The sequence below is a fragment of the Pongo abelii genome, chromosome 1 (assembly GCF_028885655.2).
Source record: "Pongo abelii isolate AG06213 chromosome 1, NHGRI_mPonAbe1-v2.0_pri, whole genome shotgun sequence".
Classification (NCBI taxonomy): Eukaryota; Metazoa; Chordata; class Mammalia; order Primates; family Hominidae; genus Pongo; species Pongo abelii.
In genome coordinates, this window is record NC_071985.2 from 183,175,958 (window position 1) to 183,195,955 (window position 19,998).

A 19,998-nucleotide genomic window follows, 5' to 3' on the forward strand; every position below is an offset into this window, starting at 1 on the left:
CCCCACAAAACCCAGGCACGTAGACAAACCCCCTCTCCCTTACAAAAAAGAAAACCCTTCTTTTGCCATTATATCTCAAGTAATATAACCTCTTTCAATAAACCAGCAATTATTTCAGCCCTCCCCCTCCACCCCTTGCCTTTATGTTGAAGGGAAAACTGACAACGACTTGTTAAAAATGACAATCTTATATCTCCACTGCTTTTCAATAAAAGGACCTACCCACACTCTCTACACAAAAGAGATAGTAAATGTAGGAACCAAACAGCAGCACAGAACTAAACTCTTGTGCAAGCATAAGACTGGTCAAGGTGTAGATGCTTTTCTTCCCTCCAGCAACACAAACAACAGATTATAAATCTAGTCATACCTACCATAACCATTCTTATTGGCAAATATTGGGTCTCGCAGAGCTTCAACTCTTCTGTTAAAATTTGCAAAGATTTCAGAATATATATTTAAAATGACTACTATTGTTATATATAATTAAAGATCCACAAAACACAGTGTGGATGATTGTAAAGCAAATCAATTATTTTTGGGGGGCGGTGGGCGGGGGAGAGAAAGAAAAAAAAAGAAAAGGAGCAGTGAGCTGAAACCCCCGATTCTAGGATGTAGATAAGAACAACTGAACAGAGCCTTGCTGAAATTGGCTCGAAGCTTCCCCTTTTTACATCCATTTATGGGACCATCTGTCAGGCGAAGCCTGGATCTGATTGGCTGGGGAAACGAAGGGAGGCGTTGCAACATCAGGTGCTATTTAAATTAGCTACTGCCAGATTGACGATGTTAATGATTTGGTGACCTCTACAACAACAGAGACCAGATTTCTGAACTGCTTCTTGTGTCTGGTAATTAAGGCCCGGCTGAAGCAACAACAGCCATACTTGTATTTTTACCTTTTCCCTCCTCCTAGCTCAAAAGTACTGTAACAACTGCAGGTCACTGGAGGCTTGCAAACCTTAACTAACAGTGGGAGGGTCCTTCTTTTCCCGTCCTGAGGGCCGAACCATCCCACCCCTCTGATGGAGGGCTTTTCCACTGTAGAATATTTTCAACCACCTTATCTTTCTAGGCAGTTGCTTTCTAGCGAAATGCATATTTAATGATCTGCCTGTAGGCTTAAAGATACAACAAAAGCACTTTAATGTGCTAATTCATCTACAATTTAACTTTATTATTTCCAGATATTGCTGATTTTTAGTAAGTAATGCTCCTTCTCCAGCTAACATGGCCAACATTTCAAAAGCAAGCAAGTTGGGGATTAAGCTTGCTCCGTGAACTAGGTTCATACAAGTTTGTCTCAGAAAACTATTTCCTAATAAACAAAAAGAAAAAAAATGGTGGGGGTAAGGGAGGGGCAGCTGTCAGCCTCTACCTTTCTGCCTTCTGTCTGAGCTTTTCAAAACTGAGGATGATGAATGATTTATTTAAATGAATTTATTTTTCAAGTTGGATAGGAGCATGATCTGAATTTTTAAAAATCCACTAAAACACATTCTCCTACCGCTTTAGAGAAAGGTAAAACATGCTTTTGACAACAGCCTCATTTCAAAACCTGTGCAGAGTGCTCATTTTGCTTAACTAAATAAGTGATTTTGCTTCTCTCCTTCAAAGGGATGTCTTTTTTTCTTTGGCCTCTTAAGAGATTTGCAAAGAGACATTTAGCAAGTGTGTGGTGAGGTATACAGTTTGTCTCCCTATTTACACATTTAATAACCTCTACACTACCAAGTCTTCAGTAGTGTATTTTTTGTTCTGGTTTGGGTTTTTTAAGTGGCTTACCTGAGAAGTTCATGCTTCACACCTATGCAAAAGACTAATGTGTCACTATTTATTTAACTCATAATTTAATCAATTTGTTCTTCAATAAATACACAGTGGTAACACATATTACCAAAGACAAAATTCAACGTAATCTTTAATCTTTGACTAGAGTTGGCAGTGAGACAGAACTAGGCAGAGTAGAAATACAGACCAAAAAATATGCTATATTTCTGGGTTTCAAAGTCCAAGAATAAATGGGTTTGTGAAAAATTATTAGAAAAGAAAATAACCTTACGTTTTTCAAGATTAAAACTATTCTGTCCAAGATGCTGTTTCATGAACACACACATATAAACATACGTATATATTCATACTTCAGAAAATACAGATACATCATAAAACAATATGTGTTGGGTACACTGCATAATCCATTAGACTTGAGTATGAATACGTTCAGCTATTAGAAATGAAAATACATGAAATAGAAAAGTAAAAATGTTAAAACTATAATTCCTTAAGGTGGAACAATACTCAATTAAGTAAACTTTTAAAGTAATTTCTTTAGCAAATGTATAAAATGTCCTGTGAGTCACAATAGTACTACAGTATCTGTTGAACTGTGTATTGAGGGTGAATTCACAGGTTAAAGTGTTCTAAATGGTTCAGCATATATACACAGAGTAGGTATGTGTGCCCCAAATCAACAACATAAACTCTGAGTGCAATTTCACCAATATTAAAATATTGTGAAAAGTAAACATTAAGACAATGCTGACAAACACAAATAAAAACAGCTCACTTGGAACAAAATATTTACTTAGATTTCTCTGGACATTATAAAAGATAAAAATTTTAAAAACCCTTTTCTCCCATCCATACTAACCTCAGTACACTTATTGAACCATAAATTAACATTAGGTATATTAAAAGGTATTCTGGCCACTTTTCCAAAATAGTAGCTGTATATACAGTATAAATAACTAGCTGGTTTTGCTAGGCTAAAAATTCATGCATTTCGTATATTGATCACTTTTCCACAAACCTCCACTCTAAAGTCTTTCAACGGAATCCTCAAACAAATGCACAAATGTCCTCAGAGGCCTTTTCTCTAAAGACAAAGGCAGAATCCTATTGTTGGGAAAAGTCAACCTTATTATCGCATTTCCAATAGTACCATTCATCTTTCAGAGTGAGGGGCTGACCGCTACATCAGTAATGTGACATTTGTAAAGCAACAGATTCTCAATATATTATCTCAAGAATCAGGCAGGCGAGTCTCCCAGTCATGCATGATTTTTTTTTTTTTCTGCCACAATCCACCAGCACAGAAAGAAACTTGTCTCACTCAAGCAGCTAAGGCAACCTAAAAATGATATCCCAGCACTGTGGGGCTGCCAGCGCCGCTGTATTCCTCTTACCATAAATGAGCAGTTTCTTGACTCATTAATAACAATTTCCCTTAAAAGAAGTAATCTCATATCAGTCAGCCCCTTGCCACCATGCACACATCCCAAAGGTTGCAGATATCTCAGCATCAGTCGCCGGCAGCCAGCTTTCCCACACAGAGTCCAGATGGACTGTACCAGAAGCCAATTCAGCGTTAATAACTACCTACTCCGCGCAGTGGAGAAGCCTTACGTGGCACAATGGGCTAGGAAACAGCAGCCGGCTGAAACTGCAAATAAAAAAAGACAACCAAATTCTCCAAAAGCACCAAAAGGAAGGAACAGAAATGGAAGCGTGAATTGTATTTCCTTAACTTCTATGAGGCGGAAAAAAAGGAATCCTTCATAAATATAGGGAAAAAAAAGAAGGGGGGGGGAAAACAGATGCTGCCCAGAAAAAAGTGACAAAATATTACCTCATTATTTAACAAAGCAGCATTAAGCGTCCTGCTGATTTCAAACATCTTGCCACAGATTTTGTTTTAAGAGAAACAGAATCCTTTGCAAAGCACTCCGTCTGCAAAGGGTTCTTCAATTTTCTTGCGCACCACGGAACAGTCAATATATTATTTCCCTAGAGTTCGTACATTAAAACCTCTAGTCAGTGAGCTGAATTTTCCCCTTATCTCACACACAGTAGACTCCTGTTATATGTACTGCTCTCTTTGCAAGAGCAGCCTGCCCCAAACATGGCTGGTGTTTAAACTACTCTTTAAAGTAACAGTTCACTATATAACCACCAGGTGGGTAGAGTGCACAGATTCAAATGAACCATCTTAAAAGATTTCTTTTTTTTTTCCCTTGGAATAGCTTTTGGGTGTAAAATGTGACATGAGAAACACTAGCATCTTAACAGGCAAGATTGTCTCTCACTATATCTTGTCAAAATAAATAAATAAAATTCCTTCTCTTGACTTAAAGCAAGGAAACGAAACAAAACAAAACAAAACACTGCCACCAATTCTAATAAGAACTGCGAAGAATGAAACACAAACAAGCTTTGTTTCATTCAGCAAAGGATGAACAAGGAAAATACAATCAACACAGAGCAATGCGGAAGGCCAAAAACCTCATGGAAATATTTCTCTTTAGCAAAAACAGAAAAATATTCACACACAGTGATGAAAACTCAAAAGTATGCATGTGGATGAAGCACATACAAGATGGAGGCAAGAGTTTAAGGGTGCAACTTTTCTTCTGAGTAGAAATTAGGTTTATTTAATATGGGTGTTTCCTGATAAGAAACAACCGAAAGCTTAAAAGTAAAGGCACCGAAAAAAAATGCAAAATCTTAAGCCTCTCTTTTTAAAATACAATTATATGAATAGTGATAAACAACCACAAGAGCAAGCCAATCACATATCTCTACCCATTGCTGTTCTTTTTCCCGAAGATCTGCCTCGAAGTGGAACATTTCTGTCGTATACTATTTTGGATGTATAGCTAACTTGGCATCTCCTTTGTACCACTCTATTCCAATTAATCTGCTCCTCTGCCAAGAATAAATAGAATGTCCCAAGTTGAAAGCTCCAAGTGATTGGGGGTATGTTAAAAGGATATAGAACCACATGAACAAAAATAAATTACATCACTTATATTGTTATATGGCCTGATTTTAAGGAGGATCTTATTACTTATAAAGCATGCAACACCATTCTATGTTCCACATGTGTCTAAAACAGAAACCCACACACACAGATACCTGGGATTTTCTTTTCTTGGCTGGACAAAATTAAAGGTCTGGAACCTCCACATTTTCTTGCAAACACAGGTGTTGACACTAATGTTTTCCCAGCCCATCCAGGCCATATTTAGCCATACACAATAGTGACTATGTCCTTCATCTTTAAGTCAAGACGGCATCACTTAATACCATTTAACCTCCTTGCATATATTAAGTTTCAAGTGACAATTTTTAACTGGGGAGTGAGAAGGAGGAGTTGATCTCATCAAATTCTGGTTGTATGAAATAAGCTAATTTGTACACTCACCATATGTCTTAAACACTAATTAAAAAATGTCACTTTCTTCAAACATTAAAATGTAATCAGCCTAGTAAATAAAATATTCTCAAGTTTTCTTGCCTTGGTGCTAATTTAAAGAGTGTTTATCTCAAGGTAACCTCTCTATTTTGATTACCAAGGAAGACTTTTAATTTGAAAAGGGAAAAAGGGGATACTGGGGACTAGGGGGAGTGAGAAGAGAAAACCACTACTGTATGAAGCTGCACAAAGGAAAATAAGATGAAGCGGGTTTTTAAGGACCCATAGTCTTGTTACCCTAAGGCAAATCCAGCCAATCAATACCACCCATTGACGGTCTACCATCTGCCAGGCTATCCAGCGATGTGGCTAAACAGACCTGTTCCATATGACTGTAGCCGGCTCATTTTCAGTTGATTAGGGCAGTTCCAGAGCATTCACGTGCAACAGCACAAAACTCCAAGTCAGACTGAGCCTCTCTCTTCACACCAGTCCCTCCGAACACAGCTGCAGACCTTTTCCTCCTGTTCCGGCTGTCTGGATTACCTCTTCTTGCCCCTCAATTGAATTAGCAAAACGGGGTGGGAAGGTAGAGTGAACAGACACTCACATATCCACACACACACATATAGATATTTGCTGGCCCTTCTTCACTGTCATGCAGAAATCAGGAATTCCATGTGCTCTGCCCTAATACGATTATAGCACACCATTTAAATAGCGTCATCAGTGACTATGACCTGACATTTTCCTGTGGTTCAATTTCTTTTTATCCTTTACCTCTTCCCTTGAAAAATAAACCTAAACTGCTGTCATTTCTTTCTTTAGGAAAAATACAGTCTGCCCAGAAAATGGTATACTATATGTAAAAGCTTTTGAGAAAATTTAAAGCTTAATTTTCCTTTGTTGAATTGTGATGTTGGTTTCTGTCTTTTTTTTTCTTTATCATGTAGAAACATTAAATCAATTTTTATAGGAAAATGCAAACATACTACGGAGGCAAGAAAGATGCACCAGATTGATGTGAAGGAGTCTATCAGAAATTCACTGTCGAATGTTCTCTGTGAGATATATGACCTGATAGTCAATAATGCCTTTCTCCTTCCTAAGTAGTTTTGTCTACTACAGACTGTGGGAAAGCTAGAAGAATGCTACTGTGGGGGGAAATGTGACAAATGGATGTCTAACCTGTCTAAATTGCCAAGAGTTCACCTGTGCAGGTAAATGGACCTAAGAGTAGATTCATACTTCATCTTCCTGCTTTCTCTTCATATTCCTAAGCCTTATGCAAGAACAGCAGCTGAAAGTAAAAGGTTCCTTTCCAGAGTCAGTGTATGTATGCTTACTTTTTCAAATGTGCCTGTGACCATAGTCTTAAAGCACTACGATGTCTTTCTGGGAAAGAAAATTTGAAGTACAGGAAAACTATCTTACTTACAAAATTCTGAAAAAAAAAAAAAAAGGTAAATACACATATATCCAAGCATCTGATTTAGGGAATGGCTGTCTGGACTTTTCCCTGATATATTCTTCATCATAACCCCCAAAACACTCAGCAGGGTCAATGTGAAAACACAGAGATTTCTGAAGATCCCTGCATTAAGGGATTTGGGGCCTTTTCATATCAGTTCAGATGAGCTTTACTAAAAATAAAAAACCAAAACAAAGAAACAAACCAAAAACCCTGCTATATGTATAAATTTTTATAAATCTAAGTGCACGAGCAGGTAAAGTATGGAGTAGCTATTCATACCATTAAAGGATATAGTGTTTGGTCAGTTTAATAAATTTTTGAAAATGACTTGATATGGAATTTAAAAAAATTCTGGACTCATTTATAATTCTGTAACTAATAATAAAGGAATAGATGTAAAAGGCCAAGAAGGTACATCCATGGAAAAAGAAGGGAGGAGGAGGAGGAGAAAGAAGGAAGAAAAGGTCAAAGGGAGAGGAGGGGAGGGGAGAAAGGGAGGAGAAGAAATAACGAAATTAACAGGAATTCCTTGACTTGCCAGTTAGAGCAGAGTTTTTATTTTATTTTATTTTACATATTTATTTTTTTTGAGATGGAGTCTCGCTTTGTCGCCCAGGCTGGAGTGCAGTGGCGCCATCTCGGCTCACTGCAAGCTCCGCCTCCCAGGTTCAGCCATTCTCCTGCCTCAGCCTCCTGAGTAGCTGGGACTACAGGTGCCCGCCACCACACCTGGCTAATTTTTTGTATTTTTAGTAGAGACAGGGTTTCACTGTGTTAGCCAGGATGGTCTCAATCTCCTGACCTCGTGATCTGCCTGCCTCGGCCTCCCAAAGTGCTGGGATTACAGGCGTGAGCCACCGCACCCGGACGAAATTAACAGGAATTCTAAAGCACAAATGAAAATGCTACATTTTACCAGGAGTCTACTGTATACCAAACACTGTATTAGGCACTTGACATACACAATTTTACTCAACCCCACAGTAGTGACAATTATAGTATCTAAGCATATTTCTAGAAAGGTGTTTTCCTTATCTAAAAGTAAGATATCCCTTCCTTTATGTCACAGAAGAATATGCTTAGTAAACATTTATGTTTTTTAATTAAGAATTTTTTTTTTTTTTTGGGTAGAGATAGGGGTCTCGGTATTTTGCCCAGCCTTGTCTTGAACTCCTGGCCTCAAGAGATCCCTCAGCCTCAGCCTCTCAAAGTGCTAATATAATAGGCATAAGCCTTTGTGCCCAGCCTTAGTAAATATTTGTTGAATCAGTGAGAAAGATGGGCACAGACTAGAAGAGAAAGGAAAGGGAAGGTGAAAGTCACGCTCAATTTTTTCTCAACTAAAAAATAGCAAGATTAAAAAATTTAAAAAATATTCTTTAAAAAAATTTTCTTAAAAAGATTTCTTTGTGACATGCTTTTAGCTAGGTATGTCCTCAAGATATCTCGTTTAATCTATTATTATGATCAGGCTGTAAATTTGGAGTGGGAGAAATACAAAAGATTAAAGCTGGAAAGCAAAGCATTTTAGAAAGCAGGATGAGTAACTGATTGAGTCCCCAACCCTACCTGTTTTTCCTCTTTTAAACCTGAAAAAAACCCTTACATACAGTAGTTGCTCAACAAGCAGTAGTTGAATTAAGTTATATGTCCTTATTTCCAAGTAGTGCTGAGTTATGAGGAATGAATGAAGATCAATAGTCCCACTCATTAACACTTCAAGCACTATCCCAAGGCCCATTTTGTTTGATTCAACTAGGGGTGGCTGAACATCTCCTTAGGGAAAAATGATATGTTAGGCTCCATAAGCCTCAATTTCCTCCTCTGTAAAATGGGCACAATAATACTTCACTTATGGTTTGTTGCCAGAAAAAAAAAACAAAACAACATACATAGGCTTGGTGGAGGCATCACTCTAAATGGCAGCAATTATTACTAATATGTAGAATGGGGAGGAAATGCATAAATTAGTATTAGTTTCAGGATAATTCAATCTTGTTGAGGAAGATATGATATAAAGACTCTCAAAACAACTAGAGAATAACAAGACAATCATAACTAACAAAGGCTGAATGGTCTGTTCCAGTTCTAATAAAAAAGTGCCTGCTGCAGATCAACATTTACTTAATCTTGTGAGCAAAGTTCAGTGCTAAATCATTGGTGTGAACAATAAAAAGAAATAGAAGTCATAGTCCCCACCTTCAAGGAGCTTAAAATCTGGTTGGGAAGGAGCTTTCCTTTTTACGCATGAATCCTAATAGCCTAAAGAAGGATGTAAAAAGAATACTAAAATTAAGTGTTAGAGATAGTTGATAATGAGGATGAGATGTGGAGTGATGGGGAAGGCTTCATGGGAGAAGCCTGAACTGAGGCGAGATCCAAAGAATGATAAGAATTGGCTAGGAAAATGCAGAATATTTTTCATATAAGAATAGAGGTGGGGTAGGGGGAAAGGAAAGAGATACTGACAGCCATCGCATCCTAGCCAGAACCCCTATGAAGGCTCCTCTGAATCTATTCCAACCTCCTCCATTTTTAAAAGCTATAAACAGAGGGATATTATGATATGACGACTGTGGGCGGGCAGACCTCTTATTCAGTATGTTCTTTATAAAAGGAACAAGAATTAATATTGAAGGAACATTCACTGTGTATTGAACATTATGGTAGGTGCTGTGCCTATAAATCTCATTTAATCTCACAACTCTGAGATTTCCAATAAGAAAACTAGAGATTACATAATTTAACTGATTTTCTCAGGATCATGTAACTAGTAAGAGGCCAATTTAAGTTTCATGCTTACGTATGCCGAACCTCAGTCCACAGTCTTTTCTCTATAACATACCAACTTACACAGAAAAGTGTGAATCTAAAGATATTTAAGTCTTATTTTCTGTGTTACTCTATACTCAAAAACTAATATTCAAAATAATGTCTTTGACTTCTATTGACATTTAAAACAGTAACAATCAAAATAATCTATGCCTGTAAATTCCGTATTCTGCCACCCGGTGATAATAGAACCCTGGTCCTATGAGGATTACAAGGGAAACATTTTGTCTACATTATTTCGTGCATGTGCTATTCCATTCCCCAGGCTTGGAAATGGTGTAGAGAGTGACTGATCTTCAGATGAAATATCTTTACAAATATTTCCAAATTTTATTTATTAAAAATCCACTGTGAACATAATTCCAGACTTCAGTAATTTTCTAACAATTCAATTACAGATTGCATTCAATGGATTATAGTTCATTGTTACTTTCTTTCTTTTTCTTTTCTTTTTTTTTTTTTTTGAGGCAGAGTTTCACTCTGTCACCCAGGCTAGAAGTGCAGTGGCGTGATCTTGGCTCACTGCAACCTCTGCCTTCCTGGTTCAAGCAATTCTCTTGCCTCAGCCTCCCGAGTAGCTGAGATTACAGGCATGCGCCACCATGCCTGGCTAATTTTGTATTTTTAATAGAGACGGGATTTCTCCATGTTGGTCAGGCTGGTCTTGAACTCCCGACCTCAGGTGATCCACCTGCCTCGGCCTCCCAAAGTGCTGGGATTACAGGCATGAGCCACCGCACCCAGCCAGTTCATTGTTACTTTCACACTGTACTGTGAGCTTCCATGGCAGAAACTGTACGTTATTTGCCTTATAACCCCAGCACATAGAATAACAGTACCTGGAATATAGTGGGCACTCAAGAAAAGATATAAATTATTGATTTCAAATAATTCAGAAAAACTTCTGAACCAACTGCTTAGGGTATAATTATTTGGTGGTCAATGCTCTATTCACTAATACATAACTTTCTATATCAAGTCATCCTTAATGCTGACTTATTATAAAAAGCCCTTTCCTGAGATTGGTCACCAGCAGAAGCCTTAGATCAACAGCCCATGGCTGCTTTTCTTTCAGTGATCAGGCACTTCCCTTCTGCCTTAGCCAGGGACATTCTACACTTATTATAAGCCCTGCCCTACTTGGTAGTCTAGTTTTCAACCCTCTTATGCCCAGAAAGGTTGCTTCCTTTCTCTATGAGAGGTGAATAAAAAAATATGAAAAACAAGAGAGGCATGCTATATAACCGTCAGAAAGAGGCAACTCTCCACTTGACCCTTTTTAGTTCTTCCCCTCTCTGACTCTAAAGCTGGGGAAATGATTTAACTACTTTTAAGCAGAAGAGTACAGTTACACATTAATGCTGAGTAGCTCATTTCCCTTAGCAACCCCTTAGCAACAGCAGCTTGAAGTTCAAAATACCTCTGTGAAAAGGATCACATCTTTAATGAAGATGAGTACTTTTTTAATGTAAGGTTTTTGAACAGAAGTTTTAACATTACAACACCCAAAGCCTTATTTGCTACAAGTGCTTATTTCATGTTAACCTTCCTTTATGATATTATGAGGTAACCACAATGATGCTAGGCTTCTACAAAATTTGAGTGTCTAGAAAAGCCCTGGTCCTTCCATAAAATTACTCACAAACATAACTTTTCCTTTATTTAATCAAGTTATTGTTAATCGTAGGTCATTATAGAAATTACACTTAAGTTATTTTAAAAGGGTTATTGATATTGAACTCACTATTCAGTCTAACCACTTGCTATTCCTCCCTTACTGAGAAGAGTGAATAAAGAGTATTTACTAATTTTATTATTTGATACCTACTTTGCCCACTTCATTACCCATAAAATGGACCGTCGGATAATCAAATAATCATCACATTGATGATTTTTCCATTGTCAGTGAAATAAGAATGCTTGCCAAAAATTTCGCTAGCCTTCAAAAATCCTATGAATGTAAATGTGTGTCATATATGTTATGCATATCATTAAAACTTACATCTTGTTCAAGGATTTTGAAATGCTTACATCATCTTCAAGGTTTCACAACTTAAGTAATGTAAAACTCCTGCTTGAAATTTTTTCTTTATTATTGGTTAGCACATGGGTACCTTGGGGCAAAAGGAAACAAAACACACGAGGACTTAGAACAGTAATCTTAATGGATATCTTCACTATTAAACATTTATTATCAATGTATGTTTGCCAATTCCATGATATGGATAGCTAAAAGACAGATTTCCGCCTATATCTTTGACGTAGTATCAGTAGTTAGCCAAACTGAACCATCTACCTAACATGAATTTGTACACATTTGCATGTGTAAGAGAACTGAAGAACATACCTAGAACAATGGGCCTTATACACAGTAGGTGCTTAGTGCATGTTTGTGAAACTAAGATCCATTTTAATTCACTAGGGAACATAAAGGAAGAGCCAGGAGACATCAAGGCCACTTTCATCTCTGCTACTAGTAATTCTATGACCTCAGGCAAACCACTTCTCCTCTCTGGACCAGAATCTTCTTGAATAAATAAGAAATGAAACTAGATGATTCCTGAAGTCTCTGCCAGCTCTAATATGTCAGAGTTTATAAATAAGTAGTTTTTAATTAGCAAACAACATTTTCAGTAGGGTTTACTCAGATTTTCAACTGACTTTACACTGTAATAATGCTGGCTAAAGCGAAATTAAGCTTTTGAAGAAGATTTTTAAATCTGCCTCAAAGAAAGGGCCAGGATAGTAGCATGTTCCTCTAATGCCCAGTCTGGTCACCAGAGGTTTTGTTTTTTCTTTCTTTTTGAGAGAGGGTCTTGCTCTGTCACCCAGGCTGGACTGCAGTGGCATGATCATGGCTCACTACAGCCTGGACCTCTCAGGCTTAAGTCATCCTCCCACCTCAGCCTCCTCAGTAGCTGGGACTACAGGCCTTTTCCCCAACACCCAGCTACTTTTTATTTTTATTTTTAGTAGAGACAAGATCTCACTATGTTGCCCAGGTTGGTCTCAAACTCCTGGGCTCAAGCGATCCTCCTGCCTTTGCCTCTCAAAGTGCTGGGATTACAGGCATGCACCACTGTGCCTAACCAAATTATTTTAATAAAATGCAGAACTGGAGATGGTTGGTTAAAATCATTAAAACCATGGGCTTTTAAAAGTCAGGGACTGGGACCTTGATTAAGTCCAAAGATACTCTCTGAATTTTGTGTCATATTTAAACTGGAGACAACAATAGTGCCTAAACTTGTGAGGATTAGATGAGATAATCCATGTAAGGCATGTATTGTGGGGTGTAACATGCTGCTAATTACTCAAAAATGTTCACTATTTTTTATTAGGTTGAAACATGAAATTGTTTTTATAGGTTAAAAGCAGTCAAATGTGGTCAATTTCTTATGGTTTGCCCTATGTTCTGTTACTCCCCTGCCTAAAAATCTTTCTAAGATGCTTATTGCTTTTTTCAAGTCCAATTATTCAGTACAGCATTCAAGGCTCTTTACAATTTTGTCTTTATTTAAGTTTCCTGATACCTCCAAGACATTCTTTTCCCTATACACAGCTCTAGATATGACAATCTATTCTCTCACAACACTTGTCTTTGTGCCTGTAATTTCTTCCATCTAGAATGCCTTCTCTCTCTGGAAAATCATACTCATCCTTCAAGCCCTCAGCCTCACTAAGCAAAATGATTTTCTTTGTTATCTCAGCTTTCATACTAGCTTGTTCTTCCTGACTCCACAGAACTCATGTCAGAGCATTACCACAGCTGCTTACGGGTCTGTCTCTCCCACCTGTTTTCAAGGTACTCAAGAGCAAAGACTGTTCTTATTTGTCTTTGTTTCCCTCCAGCTGAGCACAGTGGCTGTCATAGTTGGTGCTCAATAAATATTTGCTAAAGTAAAATAAATATATTCATATGGCAGGCTGAGATATGGCCTCTCTTAGAAATACATGAAAAGTAGATGAATCCCAAGGATGACTCAAAAACTTTTGGAATCCACCTTTCCACAATATCATTTTTTCTGATGTGAGAAAGCTCTGCCAAAGGAAGGTATTATTCCTCTTAGAAATGTTCAAGTGACTAAAACCAGAAACTCGAAAGTGGAAGTTGCTCTTCAAACTCAACAAATCCATTGAGCTCATGCTATGAGCTTTCAACACAGGCACTGTTTTATTGATAGAGACGGGGATGCTCTGGCTACAACCTTATTTGGTGACTAATGTGAGGGTTTGCCCCCTGAATTTGTGCTTCCATAGCTGGAAAGTCTTCAGTCACAGGGAACTCCAATAGGTCTGGAAGGTGTGAAAGCTATGGAAAAGAGGAAGGTACTGCTGATATTGTAGCCCATATTCTCAGATCTATACAACCAGGTCTCTGGAAAACCCTAGGAAGTGCAAGTACTTAACAGAGTATCTATATAGGCAGTGACATTAGTTAATATGTATGGATGTATGTGTGTGTGTGTAAAAATAATACATTATATAAATATAAAATTAGTCTAAAAGGAGAGTATATAGTTTTACACTACAGGAGTATCAGGCTATTTAGCTAATTTGTAGCTTCGGATGATTTATTTTCAACCTTTTTTTTCCTTTTTACAGCAAGTGCTTTTTTCTAAGCAAAATATTATGAAAACCCTCAATATATAAACAAATAGAACAGTGCTGTTCTCCTAGTTGGGGGAAGGGTGGGCCTCACTAAATGTCTACCCCACACCCACGCAGTTCCTAAGGAACTCAGCAATCAGTGAAGGGACTAATCTAGTCTAGTCTAAATAATACTATAATGAAAGAAAAGTGAACTGGGAGTCAAAAGATGTGTTTGAGCACCAATGCTGCCGTAAACTAGCTATGTGACCTTAGGCAAGTCCCTGAGCACTTCCACTGAACTCAAGCCTCCTTGTCTGTTACTTTCATTTTGAAGCATTCAGTCATTGCTATCTGAAATCCCAAATGGAATGTCTCCATTGCTGAGGCCTCCCAAGCACACAGGATAACAGTGCTTACTCCTCTCACACTTTTCACCTACCTGAATGCTTCACAATTAATCTTCCTCCGAATCATTCTTTTATTATTATTTTTTTTTATTTTTGAGATGGAGTCTCACTCTGTTGCCCAGGATAGAGTGCAATGGTGCAATCTAGGCTCACTGCAACCTCTGCCTCCCGGGTTCAGAAGATTATCTCACCTCAGCCTCCCCAGTAGCTGGGATTACAGGCACCTGCCATCAAGCCCAGCTAATTTATTTATTTATTTATTTACTTATTTTTTGTAGAGACAGGGCTTCACCAAGTTGGCCAGGCTGGTCTCGAACTCCTGACCTCAGGTGATCTGCCCACCTTGGACTCCCAAAGTGCTGGGATTACAAGCGTAAGCCATCGCACCCAGCTAATTTATTCTTTACTTACAGGAACATGAAGTACAACAATTAACAATGGAAACGCTCAAGTTTGACAACACAGGTTTCACAAGTACCGAGAGAGGGCTGGGAAAATAAAGCTGGTATCTTGATCCTGTCTTGAATTATTACCATCAACATATCTTTACCTTCAGTTTTAAATGAATACCATCTACCAGCTACGGTAACCTTTCTTAAATTCCAAGCTAACCACATTGCTTCCTTGATTAATAGCAATAAACATCCACCCCTTCTGCTGAAACTGTCAATGAATGGTCTGTAAAGTGGTACCCAGCAGACCTCTAACAAAACCCACAAATTTATAGGACATGGTTTTACGACATAAATGTATGTAGATTCATAGTTTTCTTTTGTATGTCTGTCCCATTTGAGCTCCTTGAGGGTGGGGCTTATATCTGATTCATAATAAATGATAGTTAAATAAATTAACAAATGCAACCTTTCCTAGACAAAGCTTCCAAATAGCTGCTTTTCTCATTTTTAAGCTGCAGAAAGCTATAGGTAGCTCTGTTGTGTTTGCAAAGTGCTTTCACACAATACTGCTATCTATTGAGCATTTACTGTGTCAGATACTACTCTTAGCTCTTTATATGTATTTACTCACTTAGTTTCACAACAATCCTATAAGGTAGGTACTGTTATTATTATCTCTGCATTGACATATAAGGAAAACTAAGAAAGAGGTTAAATAACATACATCATTTACTCATTATAATCATTCAACAAATATTCACAGAGTATTTACTGCGTTATTGTTATAAACCATGAGAAAGCTAGGATATGTACAATCATCACTTTGAATTAAGGGCAAAGGAGAGACCACGTTTTGTTCATACTTATGGGTCCCTGAAGTGTCCAGAATACAATCACATTCAATAAATATCTGCCAAGTAAGTGTTGAATTAGTGCTCCCAATATCTGGTAATGGGGCTTTCTACATCAACCACTTTTCTTGATTGATGCTTCTCTTGGGCAAACCCAGATATTTTTGACAGTGCAAGGAGTCTCTATTAATAATTACAACAAGACAACAGGCATAAACCAGTACTGGCAAACCAGGTCACATGGTCACATTACCTATGACCAATTTTACCTGATAGCCACTATGGTTTCCAACAGAGGGATGAGGGTAGAGGATGCAACAATGTCCACCCTAATGCAGGTGGTTCAAAAGGACATCAGTTGACAGAGGCCCTGGTTAAAATGTGCCGGTATGGTCAATCTTCTCAAGACACTTAGCACAGTAATGTGTGGGAAGAATTCCATCAAAAGTTTAAAAACAAACAAACAATAATAAAAGAAAAGAAAGAAAGGCCACTATCCAGAAATCTCAATGATATCCAAACTTTATAAGAACACTCTCTGGCAGTACATTCAGGGAAACAACATTTGGGCAAATTAAAACTTGCACCTATGTATGTTTCTTTGCCCAAGCTATTCTCTCTCTGTCTGGAACACTTGTCCCCACTTCTGCTTGATGATCATAAATCAAGTCCAAGTATTAATTTCAATAAATTCATTCAGCAAATATTTATTGAACACCTACTATGTGCCAGATATTGGGGATTCAACAATAAACAAGACACACAAAATCCCCTGCCCTGGGAATTTATATTGGAGTGAGAAAAGGCAGAATTAATGGTTCCCTATTTGAGCTCTCACAGAACTTGTTCCACAGGTTACTCTTGTCCTTATTGAATTGTGATTACTAGCTTCCCTGTCTACCTTCCACTCAAGACTGTAAGCTCTTTGATGTCAACAACATCTGTGCTCTCCATGCCTGGCATAGTGCTGGTTTACCTAACTGAACTAAAGTCCATATATTTTTCCTCTCATGGTGCTACATCCTGCTAATATTCTCTTGGGCTCACTGCTTGATTTCTGAATATTTAAAAATCACCAAGCAGTCCCTTGGCACTCACAATGTACTGTTATTAGTGTTTACAGTCAGACTAGGGAGCCCAGGCCTAATGATGAAAACACGGGCAGAATAAAGCAAGAGTACATAATCAAAGACTAAATTGTGTGGGTCAGACCCAAACCACTGCCTGAAGTCAGAGAACTGAGATGTCACATGAGTCCAGGAACAAGGGTACACACAAGTATTACAGAATATCTTCCTTTACTTTTAGCTCAGCAGTGCTTCCAGGGTGCCCCCGTTGGGTTCATTACTCTCTAAAACCATCCCGAAACATGTCAGAACATCCCTGCATAGGCCACATTTTATGCCTTTGCACAAGTTGGTGCCTCGCCTGGGATGCCCCCTGACCCCTTGTGTGTCTGATGGTTGTACACCTATAAGATTCAGCTCAAATGTCACCTTTGTGACATCATCCCTGACCTTCTAAGGAAGAACTTACCATGCTCTTTTTGTGTTTCCAATCATGGCCCTTCCCCACACATTTACCCATCATAACTTGTCTATATATGTACTTGTATCCGTCATTTATTTATCTCTATTTCCATCTTTCCTACTAAGCTGTGAAGGCAAAGACCCTTATTTACCTCTGTATCTGAAGCACAATGCCTGGTACAGAGTTTGTGGATGGACAGATGGATTAATGGATGGACAGATGGATTAATGGATCGACAGATGGACAGAGTCAGTTACAGTGAACTAGAATGGCCAAAAAACCCATCAGCTGATACAATCTTGTGTGGCCTAGGCGAAAGAGTTTGGAAGTATAGAGATTTGGGTACTCACCTTGCATACATGTCTCACAGACCTTAAGTGAGCCACTTAATCTCTCTGCACCTCAAGAAGTCTCATCTATTAAATGGGGATAAAACATGACATCCCTACCTCACACTACAATGGCTGGGGATTTTAACATGAGATGATAGAAGTGAAAGTGCTTAGAAGAAAATGTTGTTTCAATACAACATGGTTTCAGGAAAAGGAAAGCATTAGCAACTTTAATTTACTTGGAGATATTTTTAATGGAGGTCAGTGCTTCTTTTCCTTCCAAACTGACACATGGCTGTGCCTTTTTAAAGTCTGTTACAGAAAATAGGTGACAAATTTCTGTGTTGGGAGTCTTTGGGGGTGAGTTTCTTTTTCTCTTGCTAGACGTGAGGAAGAGCATTTGTCCTCTTTATGGGTCTGGGGTTTCAACTCTTGAGGTCTAAACACTTCTGATGGCCTTGAACTAATTTCGGCCACCATCGACAGAATGGGAGTGGAAAAATCCCTACCACATCTGCCTTGTCAGGGGGTGGAGGAGAGAACTTTCTAAATAGCCTCATTATTGGTCCCAGCTGAATTCTGCTCCTGTTCCATGATGCCAGCAAAAGCATTTTAGTAAGACGCTGCCAGCATCAAAAGCAGATCCACTTACGGTTTCCTGTAAGCGTATCTGCAATGGCAGAAGGTGGCGAGCAGCCAGGTGTGAGCGTGCGTGCTAAAAATCTCCAATACGTCAAGCTGGAAGAACAATTCATGAAATGAAATTCAACATTCTATTTCTACTCCAAGAACTCAGTTTAAGTCACCGGAAATTCAGATGGGTAATTCAGCTCCAATTCCCTTCTGCTTTACTGAATCAGAGAACCTCAGAGATAGAAAGGTCCTCTGCATTCTTCTAGCTTAAATTTCCCCCAGCTTACTCCAGTAGGACTTGGAAATAAGGGGTCACTGGACTCTGCTTACATACCTTCAGTGAAAGGGAGATCATTCACTACTTTTTCAATAATTTGCCTCATTTTGGGCTACCTCTGACTGCGGTGCAGGGACTGCCAAGTGTCCACCCAGTCCTATTTCCTTTTCTGCCTAGCCATACAGCTAGAATACAGTGGGGCTGAGTGATTGAGCTCCGGCCATTGGAATGTGGGTGGAAGTGATGCACATCACTTTTAAGACTAGTCTCTAACAATTTCTGTATAATGTGCCATCTTCACTCTGTCTCTTCCTTTGCCTACCAAGTAGATGCAAAGGGTGCAAAGGAGAACTCTGAGGCCCTAAAGGAGAACAGAGCCACTAGATGAGAGGCACCTGGGTCCCTGAATGACTGAGTGGAGCACAGCATCCTGTGGACCCACGTTGAACTGTGAAATGAGCAAGAGCTAACCCTGACTGTGTCAAACCATTGAGATTTCAGGGTTGTTTGTTACAGTAATTGGCCTATTCTGACTAATATATACTGTTCAATTTTTTTTTTCAATTGCAGTACTAGACTAAGTGTCTTGAAAGTTACTACATCACCATCTCCCTTAGAAGCCTAGTGGCACACATTGTATAGAATATTTTAGAATAGCTCTTTCTCTACACTACTGGCTTCTGAAAAGTGAAAAAGAGTAGTGTGAGAATGCAGAGGAAGGGGGTATGAGAAAGGAGAGGTGGGGATTTTTTCAAGGACTAGTCTTTTTATATGTGAGAGTTTCATTTATAGCTTATGACAAACTTGAGACAGATAAAATCACTAACTTTTTAACAGAAGGAAAAAAGAGACTCAGTTGTTGTACATAACCCCTGCCTGAGCCTGTTTAGCCTCTGTCATTCCCCACTGATTTCAGCACCAGAACCTTCCAACTGTCCTCTGCGGCAGACCTTTTCACAACCTCCACCCAACTCTCTGATGCCCAAATATCAGCCTGAGAATTCCTATACTTTACATGTTGGGACCTCAAATGCTTTTGAGGCTTTTACATGACTCTTAAACATCTGAATCTCTTAGGCATTGAGTTTCCCCATCTGGCTATTCTTCTGCAGGTGACCCTAGCAACCAGCTGTATTCTCACTGCACTTGGCCTTATCCTTCCCACCCCTGATGGTATCACTGAGAAAATACACCTCATTCCCCAAGCCCATGCTAAAAACAGAAAGGGTTAGAAAGGTGGTTTTTGTTTTTTTGTTTGTTTGTTTTAGAGATAGAGTCTCACTCTGTTGCCCAGGCTGGAGTGCAGTGGTGAAATCATGGCTCACTGCAGCCTCAACCTCCTGGACTCAGGTGATCCTCCCACCTCAGCCTCCTGAGTAGCCAGGACCACAGGCACATGCCACCATGCTTGGCTAATTTCTGAAACTTTTTTGTAGAGATGGTGTTTTGCCATGTTGCCTTGGCTGGTCTCAAACTCCTG

At 38.7% G+C, this 19,998-nt stretch overlaps 1 protein-coding gene across 12 annotated transcripts in view; it reads right to left on the minus strand.

The window, feature by feature from the left end:
- The window catches only part of ELAVL4 (ELAV like RNA binding protein 4), a 152,134-nt gene that overhangs the window by 91,096 nt on the left and 41,040 nt on the right, over positions 1–19,998 (minus strand). For 4 of the 12 annotated variants that reach the window (XM_054534973.2, XM_002810843.3, XM_024238702.3 and 1 more), the window contains exon 1: positions 375–660. The exons of 2 other annotated variants lie outside the window; for them this stretch is intronic. In XM_054534973.2, the coding sequence (XP_054390948.1) occupies positions 375–383 (9 nt within the window). In that variant the 5' untranslated portion in view covers positions 384–660. Of the gene's footprint in view, positions 1–374; positions 661–3,185; positions 3,350–3,628; positions 3,741–19,998 lie in introns of those variants that run through there. 6 more of the 12 variants (XM_002810845.3, XM_024238697.2, XM_054534877.2 and 3 more) reach the window with 5 other exon arrangements.